This window comes from Chelonoidis abingdonii, chromosome 1 (genome assembly GCF_003597395.2).
Source record: "Chelonoidis abingdonii isolate Lonesome George chromosome 1, CheloAbing_2.0, whole genome shotgun sequence".
Taxonomy (NCBI): domain Eukaryota; kingdom Metazoa; phylum Chordata; order Testudines; family Testudinidae; genus Chelonoidis; species Chelonoidis abingdonii.
In genome coordinates, this window is record NC_133769.1 from 100046090 (window position 1) to 100062032 (window position 15943).

Sequence of the window (15943 nt, forward strand, 5' to 3'; positions counted from 1 at the left end):
TGTGTTGACAACACAAAATGATAGCAAAGAAATTGTCAGTAGCAAGAGCTGGAGTTTTCAGCAACTTTTGGGAAGGCATCAAAGGTATTTTAGAGATTAAATAAGCACAGGTGTGGGGTGTTACTGCTAACAACTGGCTGTGAAATAGTTAACTTTTGACATTTAAATGCCCGTTGTTGGGTTCAGTGTTAACATCCTATTGAGACAAGTGGGGTAGTTCACAGCTCTCAGACCTTTTGTTTCAGGCTGGCTGCAGACTCAGGAAGACAACATTGAGCCAAGTTTGCACTTCATTCATGCTTTTAAGACAGGAATCAGAAACCTTTGGCACCGTGGCCCATCAGGGAATCCAGCCAGGACGGTTTGTTTACCTGGAGCATCCGCTGGTTTGGCCAATCGCAGCTCCCACTAGCCGCGGTTCACCGTTCCAGGCCAATGGAGGCTGTGGGAAGCAGCGCAGGCCGAGAGATGTGCTGGCCGCTGCTTCCCGCAACCCCCATTGGCCTGTAACGGTGAGATGAGGCCAGTGGGAGCTGCGATCGGCCGAACCTGCGGGTGCTGCAGGTAAACAAACCATCCCAGCCCACCAGCAGATTTCCCTGACGGGCCATGTGCCAAAGGTTGCTGATTCCTGTTTTAAGATTTTCTTCACAACTTTAGGGCCTACAAATTCAGTTGTGTTCAAATGAAAGTTCACTTTATGAAGCCTGAGTGGCTAACACTCCCACCTACACAGATTCCAAGGCCAAAAGCGACCACTGTGATGATCAAATCTGACCTCTTGTATAATGAAGGCCAGAGAACTTCCCCAAAGTAATTCCTAGAGCAGATCTTGTAGAACAAGATCAAATCTTGATTTTAAAATTGTCATTGATGGAGAATCCACATAGCCCCTTGGTAATAATTTACACCTTAAATTCCAGTCTGAATTTTTGTAGTTTCAACTTCCAAACACTGGCTTGTGCTATACCTTCTTCCACTAGATTAAACAGCCCATTATTAAATATTTGTTCCCCATGCAGGTACTTACAGACTGTAATCAAGTCACCCCTTAACTTTCTCTTTGTTAAGCAAAGTAGATTGCGCTGCTTGAGTATAATTATAAGGTATGTTTTCTAATCCTTTAATCATTCTCATGGCTCTTCTTTGAGCCCTCTCCAATTTATAAGTGTCCTTCTGGGCTAGCAGACACCAGAACTCATTAACAGTCTTCCAAGCAGCAGCTGTGCCAGTGCCAAACACAGAGGTAAAATAATCTTGCTACTCCTACCAGAGATTCCCCTGTTCATGCATCCAATGATCATATTAGCCCTTTTGGCAACAGTGCCACAGTAGGAGTTCTGGTTCAGTTAATTCTCCACCACAAACCCCAAATCTTTTTCAGTCACTGCTTCTGTAGAACTGATAAATGAAATTGTTTTTAATTGTTCACTTTATTAATGTAACTTCTGTTCACCATTCACTACACTTGCCATATTGTAATTCAAACCCCATTTTAAAACACTCACTCCATCTTGTAAAAGCTTCCTCCAACCTTCATTTTTGCAAACCCTGCTGTAATCTTATTAGTTAGTTTAGATGTGTGAATGAGGCATGTATGGATGATAAAATCAACCTCCAGCCCCAGCCTGTCCTGATGAGGTGAAGTTCAACTACCAACGGCTGAAGACCTAGACAACAGTGAAACAAAGTAAAAAGCATCCACCCTAAAAAGAAAAGGACAAAAGAACAACAGAAGGAAGATCAAAGCCAGGTTCAAGGCTGAAAGTCACGCCTGCAATTGACGGGTGATCAATCCAAACCCAAAGGCAGCGTGACACAGCAAGACCTATAGACTTTGAATCCAAACTAAAAGCCTGTAAAAAAGAAGGGTGAGATAAGAGACTTTGGGTAACATTCTGCTGCCAACATGGAGCCAGCCACCTGCTGATTAATTTAACAACAGCAGAATGAAGCAACTCCCATGAACTAACATAGGGAAAAATCCCTATAAAGCTGGACTCTGAAGACTGAGGACTTTGAGTCTATGGTTCTGCTGCCAGCCTCCAGGAGCATCAGGTGCACCTGACCCGGACTCGGCTCCACTCTTGTGTACAGGGTACCTGGCCAGTATTCTGTCACAAGCAACTTTAGGCTGGTAACTATAATATCTATCCAGAACTTGTATGAATGATTGTGTGAATGGATATATAGGAATAAGTAGCTAAACAACGTTGTTTGCTGTTATCTTTTATTTTATTATGGTATTTACAATAAATGTGACAAATGTCTTGTCCCCTTTAATAAGATCCTGCTAGTTTTTTATTGGTATAACACTTCCCAAGATAGAGTCCCTTCATCCGCAGGTATGGCCTACACTGCGTTCCTAGATGTATACATTTAGCCACATAAAAACACATTGTTTGCATGGGCCCAGTTTACTACGTGATCCAGATTGCTGTTTCTCGGTGACTTGTCCTCTTCATTATTTACCACTCCTCCAATTTTTGCATCATCTGCAAGCTTTATCAGTGACAATTTTATGTTTCCTTCCAGGTCACTGATAAAAATGTTAAAATAGTGTAGGGCCAAGAACTGATCCTTACAGGACCCCACTAGAACCACATCTGCTTGATGAGGATTCCTCATTTACAATTCCATTTTTAGACCTATCAGTTAGCCAGCTTTTAATCCATTTAACGTGTGCTCTGCTTATCTTGTTCTAGTTTTTACAGAAGTGCCATTAGTTATCTTCCAAAGGCACCCCCCTCAAATCACCTACACTGCAATAGGTTTATCACCTAGTGTTTTACATCCACACTGCTGTCTCTACACGCCTCTGGGACTGGCAGCTCATTATTTATTTGTACTAGAGTCAAGTATCAGAGGGGTAGCCATGTTAGTCTGGATCTGTAAAAGCAGCAGAGAGTCCTGTGGCACCTTATAGACTAACAGATGTTTTGGAGCATGTTAAGCTCATGCTCCAAAAGGTCTGTTAGTCTATAAGGTGCCACAGGACTCTTTGCTGCTTGTACTAGAGTGGCATCTAGAAGCCCTCACTGAGATCAGGGCTGCAATGTGGCAGACACTGTATAAACACAACGCAAACAATCCTCACTCCAAAGTGTTTACAATCTAAACAGACAAACCAGACAATGGGTGAGAGAAAGGAAGGATTATCACTCCCTTTATACCCATGGGGAAGTGAGACAGAGGTTAAATGTCTTTACAGTCACCCAGGGAGTCTGTGACTGAGCTAGAATTAAACTCAGGCTGCATGATTCCTACACCAGTCCTTTAACCATAAAGCCACACTTCTGCTCTCCCATTCCTGTGTGTTCCATACAGCACACGAATGGACACAGCTGCTCCTTTATTTAAATTTACTTTGTCTCAATTAAGACTACAATTCTGTTGCGAAGAGGAGAAAAACAACAAACAATTCAAGTGCTTCTTCCCCACCCAGGCTTTTTATGCAGATCAGAACCCTTCCAGCACAGGATCACCTAATGAGGTTTCATAGATCCTGCCATAGAGAGGTTAATTTTCTAGCATAGCATTACCCCCACATTTGGCCCTTTTCTCCTTCACTCCAGCAGAATTTTTGAGGGGTGGAATGGGGAAGAAATTATTTGGTATATTAAAGTCACCATAAAGAGCTCACCATAAAGGTGATAGTAATTTCATTGCCCAGAGGCCTGGCAGAGCTTTTGCCATGGTGCTGCTCTCCTGGAGGGACGGATAAGAACATCCGGTGAAAAGCTGACCAGGGGCAGAGAGAATATTTTTCCAGGTCAATATGATTTTGCTGGGCAGCTCCCTCCCCTTTTAATCTTCTTTTAGATGGTTCTCCCCAAATTCCAAAATCAGGAGTCACCAACTCCTTATAGACACAGGCCGGGCCTATGCTACAAAGTTTGCCAGCTTAACTATGTTGGTTAGGGGTGTGGAAAAAAATCACATCCTGACCAACAGAGCTATGCCAGCAACACCCCCCCCCCGTAGACACATCTTATACCTGCAAGAAAGTCCCTTAGTTGTATTTTAGGTCATCTAGAGAGGTGGTTTAACTACAGGGTGAAGAGTTATACATTTGCAGCTATACACAGAGTCTCCACTAGGGGGCTTTGTTGACACAGCTATACAGCAAAGCCCTTGTAGCCTAGACCAGCTCAAAATCTTCTAGTCAAGCCACAGGAGACCAAACAGCTCCCTCTGGCACAAACGTTCAAGAGGTCAGAAGACGACCACTGCAAAGGCCTGGGGAGATCTCCGCCATCACCATGGGCACAACAACACAGTTGGGCCAGTGCACTAGGGTATTTCTTACTCTTCTAAACTGTCACACTGTCAGATGTAAGACAGCAGCCTTCAGTGACCACTGGAGCAATTCACCCCTGCATTTACTGGCTCCAACCAGGAGAAGAGATAGATGGGCTCGGCTGTACAGCTTGTCGAACAGGAATCCAAACAAGGTCCCATCCACAACAAACTGGGCAGTCACATCAGGCAGAGACTGTCGCCAAATGCAGAGCCTTGCCTTGCAGATAATTTCTACTTCAGTTTGTCTATCACTCTTGGTTGCGCCCTCTTTTGCCAGTCAGTTTCCGGCGCTGGGACTTGCTGGTTCGTCTAGCACTAGGTTTCTGAGTTTTCTTGTGTGGGTCTTGGCCACGCCTGAGCTGCTTTCCCTTGGGCTTCTTCCGGCTGCGTGCATGCAGTGAGGCAGTGAGTGAAGAGATCCTGTAGAGGAAAGAGAGAGAAAGTCTGAGGCTTGGTCTACGCTACAGACTTATGCTGATATAACTATGTTGCTCAGGGGTGTGGAAAATCCATACCACTAAGCGATGCAGTTATACTGACATAACTCCCTGTGTAGATAGCGCTATGTCGATGGGAGACCTTGTCCCACTCATATAGCTACTGCCCCTCAAGGAGGTGGATTAAGCTCTCCCATTGGCATAGGTAGTGTCTTCACTAAGCACTACAGTGCAGACAAGCCTTGAGACCTAGCTGGGATGGAGGGGTGCCTAAACACAAGGGGATTACAGCTTCCACCACAAAGGCAATTTGCCTGCTTATCGTGATGCAGGGCACCATGCTATTAATATTTGCATTGCACTAGCACCTAGGAGCCCCAATCATGGATCAGGACCTCATTATACTCGGTCTGTACAAACAGAACAAAAATGACCCCTATGTCAAAGAACTTGCAGTTTAAGTATGCTGCATAAAGTTTTAATCCCTTTGAAAATGGAGCACAGTCCTGTCACTTTAGCATTAAATACCACCCTGTAATGCCACCAAAGCAGCTTTGAATCCCGAACACTAGAAAATGTTCAGAATGCCACAGGTTTAAGCTTTAAAGTCACCTGATTGGCAAACCGTCTCCTTTTACAAATCTGTTGAGGAGGGGGCGGGACTTCACCAATATCCTTCTGCTGTCACTAGTAGGGATTAACATTACTGAGCACTCATTACCCATCAGTGCAAAACACCCCTCAAACCCAGCTTTGTAGCACCATGGCCCATCTATGCTTGTGTTCTGCCAGTGCCCTCTGCTGGTAGCTGATGAGCATACCATCAGCTTAACAAAACACAGCAAGCCCAGGCTGGACATCAAAACCCTATGTTGTCTCCCCACATGCATACTCCAGATATCCAAGTTAGAGGATAGTAGAATGCTGCAGGATTGTTTGGGGCAGGAGGAGAGAGGTGAGTAGTTTTATACCCACCTCTGGGACAGGAAGGGATCTCCAGACTTCTTGGGCAATGTGCTTGTGAATCCACTCGACGTTTCCTTTTCTTCTGATTCACTACCTCCTCCCTAACAAAACGTAACAGGTCAGTCTGAGCAGCGTTAGGTGGTTCCACAGCTCTCTCATTCTGACAATAACTTTGTGAAAAAAAGATCCTCTCAAAGATCCTTCTCAAATCCTCCACTAGTTTGGTTCCCAATGTCTCAGTAAACCATAAGGAAGGGCTCCACAGACCAACAGGGGACCACTATCCTGTTCCATTCCAAGACCCAACCTGTAATTAAGGTCTAAAGCAGGGTTCGGCAACCTTTCAGAAATGTTGTGCCCAGTCTTCATTTATTCCCTCTAATTTAAGGTTATGTGTGCCAGTAATACATTTTAACGTTTTTAGAAGGTCTCTTTCTACAAATCTATAATATATAATTAAACCATTGTCATATGTAAAATAAATAAGGTTTTTAAAATGTTTAAGAAGCTTCATTTAAAATTAAATTAAAATACAGAGTCCCCCGGACCTGTGGCCAGGTCCCAGGCAGTGTGAGTGCCACTGAAAAATCAGCTCGCGTCCTGCCTTTGGCCCATGTGCCAAAGGTTGCCTACTCCTGGTCTAAAGGGACACAGAATTGAGTTTCATTATGAATCAGAGGGTTTCATTTTTGAAAAGATACCAGGGTGGATTTCTGGATGGGCAGATGTCCTCAGGGATCTGCAGGATTCCCTCTACCACACAGGGAACCTTTTGTTTCTACATTACCGGTTCAACTCCATAGGCTCATAGTGATCACAAGGCATTTCCAACCAATTACTGCCTGGAGGCCCTTGGGAAATGAGCTTGAGGTCTCAGTTCAGTTCTGGGGTTTCCATATACCAAAAAGCCACCACAGCTGGAACTAACTGGATTCCTCATTTGCAGTCTCAGCAGAGAGACCAAGGACTAAGTGGGTCACGGAGACAAATTCCCTCTCATCATAGAGATGATCTCTTCAAGACAGGACTCAGGCCAAGGGACAGGCCACGTAGGGAAGTCTGTACAGTTGCTAGTCATGTCATACCTGCTCCAGGGATACAGCAGCCACCAGGGCTATCAATTCACCACCTTTCACCAACACTACGTTTCTATGGAATATCAGAGACCTTAATTTTGGGCGTGAAGTAGCCTTTCGGGAAAGTTTACCATCCACTCATGAACCAATAATGGCAACTGAGGAGCAGTGTAAAAGTTGCTAGTCTCCTTTCCCATCCTTGCTCCTACTGGGGGCCTCAGGAGATTCAAACTACTGTCATATTTAGGGAATGTTGGTCCCATCAATCAGCTTTTGAGATTTTTGAGGCTGACACAATGAGGATTGGACACAGCAGAGAGTCGTACCCCAGAGGACCTGAGTCCTAGCTGGCGTGCTCCTGAGAGGTCCAGGTCACTGATGGTAGTCACTGTTACAGTGTGGTTTGGGTGATCAATGCTCACAGACTCTGTTTGGGACGTCACCAAATGTTCCAACTCATCAGCCTCATCTGCAGAGTCAACAAAACACATCACTGACTACACAAACACAAAGCAAATGGGCTTCCCGGGTCAAATTCACCCTGACCAGTTCCTGCTCTATATGAGTAGGTTCCCCCATTGCTGCACAGGGCTGAGAAGGCTCTGAAGCCAAGAGGCAGAGAGTGGAGTCAATAAGAACAAACATCCTCTCCTCCCATATAGGGGATGTCACACACTGGGAGGTAATCTGTAAGGCTTTGCCAATTGCTGTTTTCTATATCTCCCTCCCCCACCATACACAATCTCTGCCTGGAAAGATGGTGGCAGAGGGATTCCTCTCCATAGCCCATCAACATTGCTTCTCAGTCAGGTGCAGGGGGCAATAAAATAATCGCTGGGCTAAGTGGCCTGCCTCTGTTTCACGCCCAACTCACATCACGCCAATGAAGGAGAGATTGGACACGTGTCTCCTAACAGCAGGACATAAAACTTAAGGCATCAGGTTGGCCCTCAGTTAAAAACTCCTCCTTGTAGCTTCTGCACCCAGCCATTTGTCCACCCGCCCCCATCAACTGAGCTGTTGGTCACCATGAGGTACAGATCCACCACAGGAGACAATACTCACCTAGGGCTTCTTCTCTCTCTGTCAGCATTTTCAGGTACTCCTTGTGCCGCTAGAAAGGAAACAAGTCAAGTCACTGCAGTACTTCCAGTCTTACCAGTTATCACCCATGGCACAATCTCTGAACCCCTGCCCAAAGCATGCCCCCACCCTTCCTCCACAACTCGCCTGCAAAATAAATTTCAAGTATCAAGCTGTTCTGCATATGCAGCATTGGGTAGAGCCAGTGTGAGGACGGGCAGTGTAATCTTCCTCCAGGATGTGCCAGTGCACATCAATTCTACACTACTAATGCATCCCATTATTACAGTCCTGGAGTTACCATGCAGCTCTGCTGATACCTCCAATTGCTGCAGAACCTTCAGCTATTCAAGTCCCTCTCAGCACCCTGTCTTGTCAATACACCTTACCCTTGGCCTGAAACACTCCAGCTACTCCACAACTACTGTATAGCCCAGGGGTCGGCAACCTTTCAGAAGTGGTGTGCCGAGTCTCCATTTACTCACTCTAATTTAAGATTTCACATGCCAGTAATATATATTTATGTTTTTAGAAGGTCTCTTTCTATAATTATATATTATAGACTTAAGCTATTGTTGTATATAAAGCAAACAAGGTTTTTAAAATGTTTAAGCAGCTTCATTTAAAATTAAATTAAAATGCAGAGCCCTCCGGACCAGTGGCCAGGACCTGGGCAGTGTGTGTGCCACTGAAAATCCGCTCACGTGCCGCCCTTGGCACCCATGCCATAGGTTGCCTACCCCGGTATAGCCCCTTGCCACAACATACTGCCACGAACTAAACACCTCTAACCAGCTAACCACACAGATCACCTAGGCGAAAGTACCTCCTCTTTCATCTTCCTTTGCTCCTCTTTCAATTTTCGTTTGATCTCCTCCACCGCCACTTTCCGCCTCTCCACTTTCCGCTTGTGGAACCCGGTCAGGTACTCCCTGCAGTGCACATGGGGCAGGTTACAGCCATCCTGAACAGAAGAGAAGCTCTGACCCTTGCAGAAGCTCCTCCTGTCCCCAGAGAGAGGAGTGGGGAACGGGAGGAAGAAAACCAGCAGTCTGGTTATATGGCCTGCAGCTCTCCATAGAGGAGGAGGAGGAGGGCCAGCACAAAGCAGTCCCAAAGCTGAGGCCACAGCCAATCTTACTTTCTACCAGTTCAAGAGGCCCGCCTCACTCAGCATACAAAAAAGGGGCAGGGAGAGAAGAAACGTCCCTATTTTGTGTGTGTGTGTGTGTCTGCTTCCCACGTGGGAAGGCGCCTCTGCAAGGGGAGCAGTCCAGCTACTCCCCCCCCAACACACGTGGGGAGGCATCTCTGGAGGAAGTGGGGGTCCAGCTGCCTTTCCCCCTGACACACACACGTGGGGAAGTGACTCTGAAGCGGGGGGCAACTGCCCCTTACACACACGTGGGGACGGTCAGCGGCGTCTCTGCCGTCGGAGCCTCGTGACAGCCGGCAGCTGCGGGCCATGGCGCCCGGCTCGGGGCCCCGCTCACTCACCGCCGACTGTCCTCATCGAAGATCACCGCCCGCCGGAGCCCCGCGCCGCTACCCGCCTTCTTCTTGCGGCCCATCCTGGCCCTGGCCCAGCAGCGCTGCTCCTTCCGGGGAACAGCCGCTCGCCAGGCCCCGCCCGCTCCTTCCGCCTCCCAGCACCGCCCCCAGGGGATCGTCTCTGCTTCGCTCTCCGGGGAGGGGAGCGCTACAGACTGAGCTGGCAGGCAGGGGATGAAGCGATGTCTCTCCCCCACACCCCATCCGGGAAGCATTCGGCTTGGGGCGTGGGAGAGACCAGGGCCAGGTGGCCCTCAGCCTCAAGTGTGGCTGATAGCATGCACAATGCAAGCCCTAGCTCGCCGACCCACCCTTTACAGCCTGGCTCAGCCAGACTGAGCTTTGGGCAAGGATGAGCTCCTCAGCGAGTTTCATACCAGTGTCTCTGCTCTCCTGGGGCGCATCTCCCTTTTCTCCCACCCCCGCAATGCCTGAGGCCTCCCAGAACAGTCTCTATACGTCAATAACAATAGCTGGAAGTTCCCAATCCTAGGTAGGTTGGCAGGGAGCAGAGACGGAGAGACTGACTTGTGATTTTTGAATGCTTAGGTTGGCTATTCTGTGGGGGTCCTTCTCTGAGGCACTGACACCTTATCTACAACAACCAAGGGAATAAAATCAGAATCAATTGACAGCCTTGCTGCCTTTCCTCTAGTTTCCTGATCTGAACTTCATTCTTCAGTGTGCAGCTTTTCTGTTCCCACCTCTTGTCAATTACCTGTTCTCCTCTTAGTAGGTCAAATTCTGCCCTCAGTTACAACCATATAACCCCACAGAATAAAGTGGCACTGGGTGTAAATGAGGGATGAAGGTGGCCCTTTATCTCTGTTCCTTTAACTCATTGGAGATATTGCCACTGGGACTGAGGGCATATTCGTTCCCCAACTCTTCACAAGCCCAACTCTTTACAATGTTCCCCTCAATCTAGTGGCTGGACTAATGCACTGCAGGGCACCAAGAGTGTGAATACATTTGTCCAGCAACTGCACTTAAGGGAGCAATCTGTACTAGCTCCATTATCTCCCCCTCTCTATCGTATTTATTTAGGTCTGGTCTACAAGTCACGGTTACTAAGCTGCCTTGCATTGTCCTACCCGTGGAATGTCTCCACTTATTATAATAATAATAATTGGAGATATATCTATCTCCTAGAACTGGAAGGGACCTCAAAAGGTCATTGAGTCCAGCCCCCTGCCTTCACTAGCAGGACTAAGTACTGATTTTTGCCCCAGATCCCTAAGTGGCCCCTCAAGGATTGAGCTGACAAGCTTGGGTTTAGCAGGCCAATGCTCAAACCACTGAGCTATCCCTCCCCCACTTACATCAGTGCCTCTCTACCATAATTTAGTAACATCAGCTTCCCGAGGAGCCTAGAGTCACACTCCATGTAATTAGGTCAACTCAGTGACAGTGTAGATACTGCATTGCTTACATTGACGATTACTGGCTTTCAGGAGCCACAAAACCTCACAGTGACAATACAATTGATACAAGTGCTCCTGGTGAAGATGCACACCATCGATACAAGGAGTCAAGTGTGCACACACACGAGCAATTTCATAATGGTCGGGGCTGTATACCAACATAAGTTAGGTTGACATAATTTTGTACTGTAGACATGGCCTTATCTAGCTTCTTATACAGTGCTCATCACCATACTGTCAGAGCTCCTGGGAGTAGCACATCCACTCTTCCCTCTCATAACTCAGGAGTGGTGTGCCCACTCTTTACAGAAGGGCACAACAACTTACAAAATGGTTACTTACCATAATGATTATTGTTTGAGATGATTTGCCTGCATGGATCCCACTTGTAGGTGAAATGCATACTCCTTGCATGCACAAGCTCAGGACTTTCTGGGGGGCCCATACTGTCATTACCTTCTACTATTTCAAGAATCTATCACAAAACTGAAATAGTAGAGAAGAATGTGGATCACTACAGTTACTGTGGTAAATTACTTTTTCTTCTAGCATTGCCTACATGGATCCTCTTGCAGGCAACTGGTAAAGGGCATTAGGAAATGGTAGGTGTTATTAAGTTAATACCTGTACAGTGCTTTAAACATTTACATTGTTTATTTTTGTTATTTTATTTCCACTGTACTGCTGAGTAGAGCTGGTGGGAAAAGTTCCAAATTGTCCAATTCAAAATATTTTGCAGAGATGATGCAATTTCACTGATGTTCCCGTGGAACCCTGTCTGTCAGCTGTTTTCCTCCCAGCTTGCCTGTCTGGTGGGCTGCTGGGAACCCCAGGCTTCTAGGGTCCTTGGCTCTGGGCAGCACTTAAAGGGCACTGCTCCAGAGATGGGGCTCCATTCCCTTTCACGGAGAATTTTGAAATTTGGAATTAAACCACATTTTGAAATATTAACATCCTTCGTGAAATGGAATGACCTTTCTCCAGAACATCTCTACAGTACCCAAGTGGAGAAGGGATAACATTTCTTTCTTTGGCACTATCTCATGCTAGGGATCCCTGAAAGGGATGTGGAAGAGGGATATAGGCATTATGGAGTGAAATTGGATAAAGTTTCCCTTTGAAATGATTTTTAAGAACAATTGGTCTAAGGCAATTCTACTCCATGCAACAAGGAAATAAGAAAGGTTGTTGCCAAAGGAGCAGGAGGAGGGGAACAGGTCCACAGAGAAGGCTGGTCCAAGATTCTTGATTGGACTGTCAGATATAAGACCTTGCAGCAGATGACACGGTCATCCAGTTAGCAGTTGCAGATGCTGATCTCTGTGAAAATGCATCTATCTCATAAGTAACTCTCTGGACAAAGACCTTTGGTTAGTGTGTTACCTATATAACCCCGGAGACTGAAATCTAAACTAAGGAGTTAACTTCTTTGCAGATGGAGGATAATAGTTCTAGAGACCTCCGCAGGGCTCTTGAATCTTTAATAGAGAATGCAAAGAATCATTAGTTTAGGCCTGTTGGAATTATTAATAATATTTGAAATTATTGATATTGATATGGGAAATCACCAAACAACTAATTTAACCATTAATTCTTTTATTAAATCAAAAGGCCAAATGGTACTTATACAATTGCTCTAAACATGCCTAAAAAGCCTAACTAATACGCAATTTACTACATCCAAACAGTAACAAAACATTTAGAACCATTTGATCAAGATACTTGCAACTGAGCTAAACCCAGGGGTACTCAGACTCATATCAGCCAGCTCCAGCGTGGTCAGGCAGGTATTAGTAATGAACCGTTTAAGAGTTTACTTTTTATGCCTTTTAACCAACAAGTGATGTCACTGCCAATTACTGACTTCAGCTAAAAACCAACTGGAGACAGTTCACCCTTCTTTCCACTCTTAATCCAGATAAGATTTACAATCTCCTTTCTTCCCAAGGCCTTTCCTCCCGTCCTTCTTGGTGTGGAACAGTTTTCCCATTGCACCTGGGTTCACATAGGGTTTAACACTGGTGTGTGGGTTGGGAAAGGGCTGTGTTGGCTCATTGTAAGACAGATTCTCTATGTGATTTAAAGCCATCTGCAGTCACCCCTATTGATCAGAGGCCTTCTTTTTAGAAAAATTCCCTTATCTTATTAGTTATTCTTTGAACCAGCCACCCTCCCTACTTTATTCTTACAACACATATGTATTTTCTTAACCAAACTTAAGCTAACTTTAGTTCTTTAATTTTATACGGGGCCCCTCAAAAGGGAGGTACTCAATGGTTCTTTGGACCTCTCAGGCAAACCTAAAGACTGGACCAAGGAATATAAATGCATCATTACAGATATGGCCAATGCTCTAGCTGCTATCATCTGCACTGAAAGCTGCTTAGAAGGCATGTTTTGTCACTTGATGACCCTCTGCTATCCCTGACTTAGTTTCCTTCTTAACAGCCTCAGGAAGCTGATCCTGGTGAGACAGTTTATCCCAGATTGGCAGTGGCACTGGAACACTTTTAATAGTGGGGCTGCTGAAAGCCAGTTCCCTTACCCCTGTCTGCGCCCCTGCCCCCTGAGCTGGGGCCAGGAGCAGGGTCATGTCTCCGGGAGGGGAGGAACTGGAATGGGATAAGGGGGCTCAGGCTGGGGCCACAGCTGGGGGCAGGTGTGCGGCTGGCAACTGGGACCCCGGACATGGGGCCGGGACCCTGAGCGCAGGGCTGGCAGTGGAGCCCCAGACCCAGGGCTGGCAGCTGGGACCCTGGGCGTGGGGCTGGGAGCAGAGCTCTGTGCAAAACCTGGGGGTCCTGCAGCACCCCGCACACTCCTAGTTCCCGTGCCTATGCAGGTAAGGAAGCAGTATTTCACTAACACTGCCTGGTAGCTGGCTGTCCTCATCTGGAGGGAGGCTGAGGAGTATGCCTTTTTCCACAGAAGATCTAACCTCTTTGAATTTCTCTCCCTAGGTGTTGAACAAGAAGAATGAGATTATTGGTTTCTTTTTTGTTGGTTGGGTGGTTGCAAAAGCATTCAAACCTTCATTTGTGGGAACAGCTACCCTACTAGGTCCTGTAATATGTGGCACAAACTGAAACTTTCTCTGCTCAGCTGCCAGCTCCAGGTCTAGAGTCTCAGCAGTTCTCCCCATAGGCGTTTTTGTAGTCATTAGGCGAAGTTGCTGGAGGAGCCACAGTGTCATCAGGGGATGAATAGAAGGGATGAGGAGGTCCTGTGGCAGGATACACATCAGTCTCTTCATCCTCCCATTCCTTGGATCAGAATTTCTGAGGGAGATGCTTTGGAGCTCTCACAGCAGAAGAAAATGCAAACATCTTGGCCTCTTTTCTGCCTTCCTGGATTTTCACCCCCTTTCAGGTACAGGCAATGGAACCCACAAGGGCCTGTGAGGCTACGATATCACTGAGCCATAGGCTATGGAGGTGATATGCCAGGAGGAACCCAGGAAGCAGGAGGCATCCAAGAGGTAAAAGGAGCCTCACCAAAATGAAGATGTTGGAAGTGAGAGATCCAAGGATGAACTTTGGTCCCGTTCCTGACAACAACAAGGTTAAATCTGGGGTGCTCTGGCTCCAAAACCTGCTGCACATAGATAGCATGTCAGCAGGGCTGGCTTTAGGCCTATTCCACCAATTCCCCCGAATCGGGCCCCACGCCTAAGAGGGCCCGTGCCCAGTGAGAATCCCTTCCCTGGCTAGAGGCGCCTTTTTAATTTTTACTCACCTGGTGGTGCTCCGGGTCTTCAGCAGCAGTTCAGCAGCGGGTCTTTCGCTCACTCTGGGTCTTCGGTGGCACTTCGGCGGCGGGTCCTTCAGTGCTCCCAAAGACCTGAAGCGAGTGAAGGACCCGCCGCCGAAGTGCTGCCGAAGACTCGGAGCACCACCCGGTAAATACAAGCCCAACATGTTTTTTTACATGTGTTTTTTTTTAGTCATCCCTGCCGGGGCCCCGTCAAAAGTGTTCGAATTGGGCCCTGCACTTCCTAAAGCCAGCCCTACATGTCAGGGACAATAGAAAGGGGCGAGTGGGGGCTTCTTTATTTTGTGCTTAGGAAGTAGTAGTAAGGGCCAAGCTGAAGGGAGGTGTGGACCTCCTCAGTGCTGAAAGGTCCCAGGAAGACACAGATGCCACAGTCAATGCAGAGGGTCCTGATGCTGAAATAGCCAAGGTAGAAGAGGCTGCAGCACTTGGCACTGAGGAAGTAGGATGGGCTGCTCTGCTGTCAAGGACATGGCTGACGTATCTAGAGTAATATTGAAAGAGTAATATGCCTGGGGCTTCTTTACATTTTTGTCTTCACCAGTGAGGGAGAACCCTGATACTGTAATGGGAAGCAGTCTTTGGGCCTGCTTCAAGAACTGGACACAGAGGTAGAACTTTTAGAAGGAGCTGATTCCTTATTGCCCATGAACTTGGCTTTGGAGAAGAGGACAGCCAGGTTGATTGGCTCTGAAAGGATGATTTCACAATATCCTTGGCATGGATTCCAAGGGCTTGGGGGTCTGTGTCTCTGCCCATTGGGGAATCAGTGGTCCTGCATCCTGATTCAACCATGCGAGATGGAGATCTCAGTGTGGCTTTCTCTGGTATTTCTGCCCTTGAGGATGTTGCCTTTATGAGTCTCTGTAAAAGATGTAATTGAGGCAGGTATCTAGGGCTTGACAGTGTGAGAACTAAAGGATTTACAAATTGGGCCCTGGGCTGGAACATGTCCTTTTCCTTAATGGAAGAGGGATCTCATGTGGTCATCTGTGATGGATGTTAAACTACCAAACAAAAGACAGGGCTGAAGTCCGTTGTCTTGGCTTTGACCACTGAAAGGGTGTGCACGTCAGCACTGGAAACACTTGATGGAGGCTAAGGAGGATGTTAAGTGCCCAGTGGATCAGGAATCTAACACAGACTCTATCTCTAACTGTATTTAAAACAAGCAGCTGCATACAGAAAAAGAGCAAATTCTCCTGAGAGGGCAAAGCAAAGATCAAAAGGGAAGTGGCATGCCCTGTCAGTGCCGACTCGCTGCCTACAGCAGTTTGAAGGAACGGAGTGGTTGTTGGATCAGCACCTCCTTTTATGCTCTTGGGGGCATGAG

At 46.9% G+C, this 15943-nt stretch overlaps 1 protein-coding gene across 1 annotated transcript; it reads right to left on the reverse strand.

Moving 5' to 3' along the window:
• Positions 1-3092: 3092 nt before the first annotated feature.
• NOL12 (nucleolar protein 12) lies at positions 3093-9491 on the reverse strand. Its single transcript, XM_032779159.2, has 6 exons — positions 9362-9491; positions 8691-8796; positions 7847-7895; positions 7108-7250; positions 5715-5806; positions 3093-4722 (listed from the first exon to the last, which is right to left on the reverse strand). Exons 1-6 carry the CDS (start codon positions 9433-9435, stop codon positions 4551-4553), a joined length of 636 nt encoding a protein of 211 aa, XP_032635050.1. The 5' UTR covers positions 9436-9491; the 3' UTR covers positions 3093-4550.
• Positions 9492-15943: the final 6452 nt, after the last annotated feature.

Coding starts and splice junctions, on each gene's coding strand:
- NOL12 (XM_032779159.2), bottom strand. CDS start 9,435: ATGGGCCGCAAGAAGAAGGCGGGTAGCGGCGCGGGGCTCCGGCGGGCG. Junction 7,896..8,690: donor AAAGGAAGATGAAAGAGGAG/GTACTTTCGCCT, acceptor TTTCCTTTCTAG/CGGCACAAGGAGTACCTGAA. Junction 7,251..7,846: donor AGAGAGAGAAGAAGCCCTAG/GTGAGTATTGTC, acceptor TTGACTCTGCAG/ATGAGGCTGATGAGTTGGAA.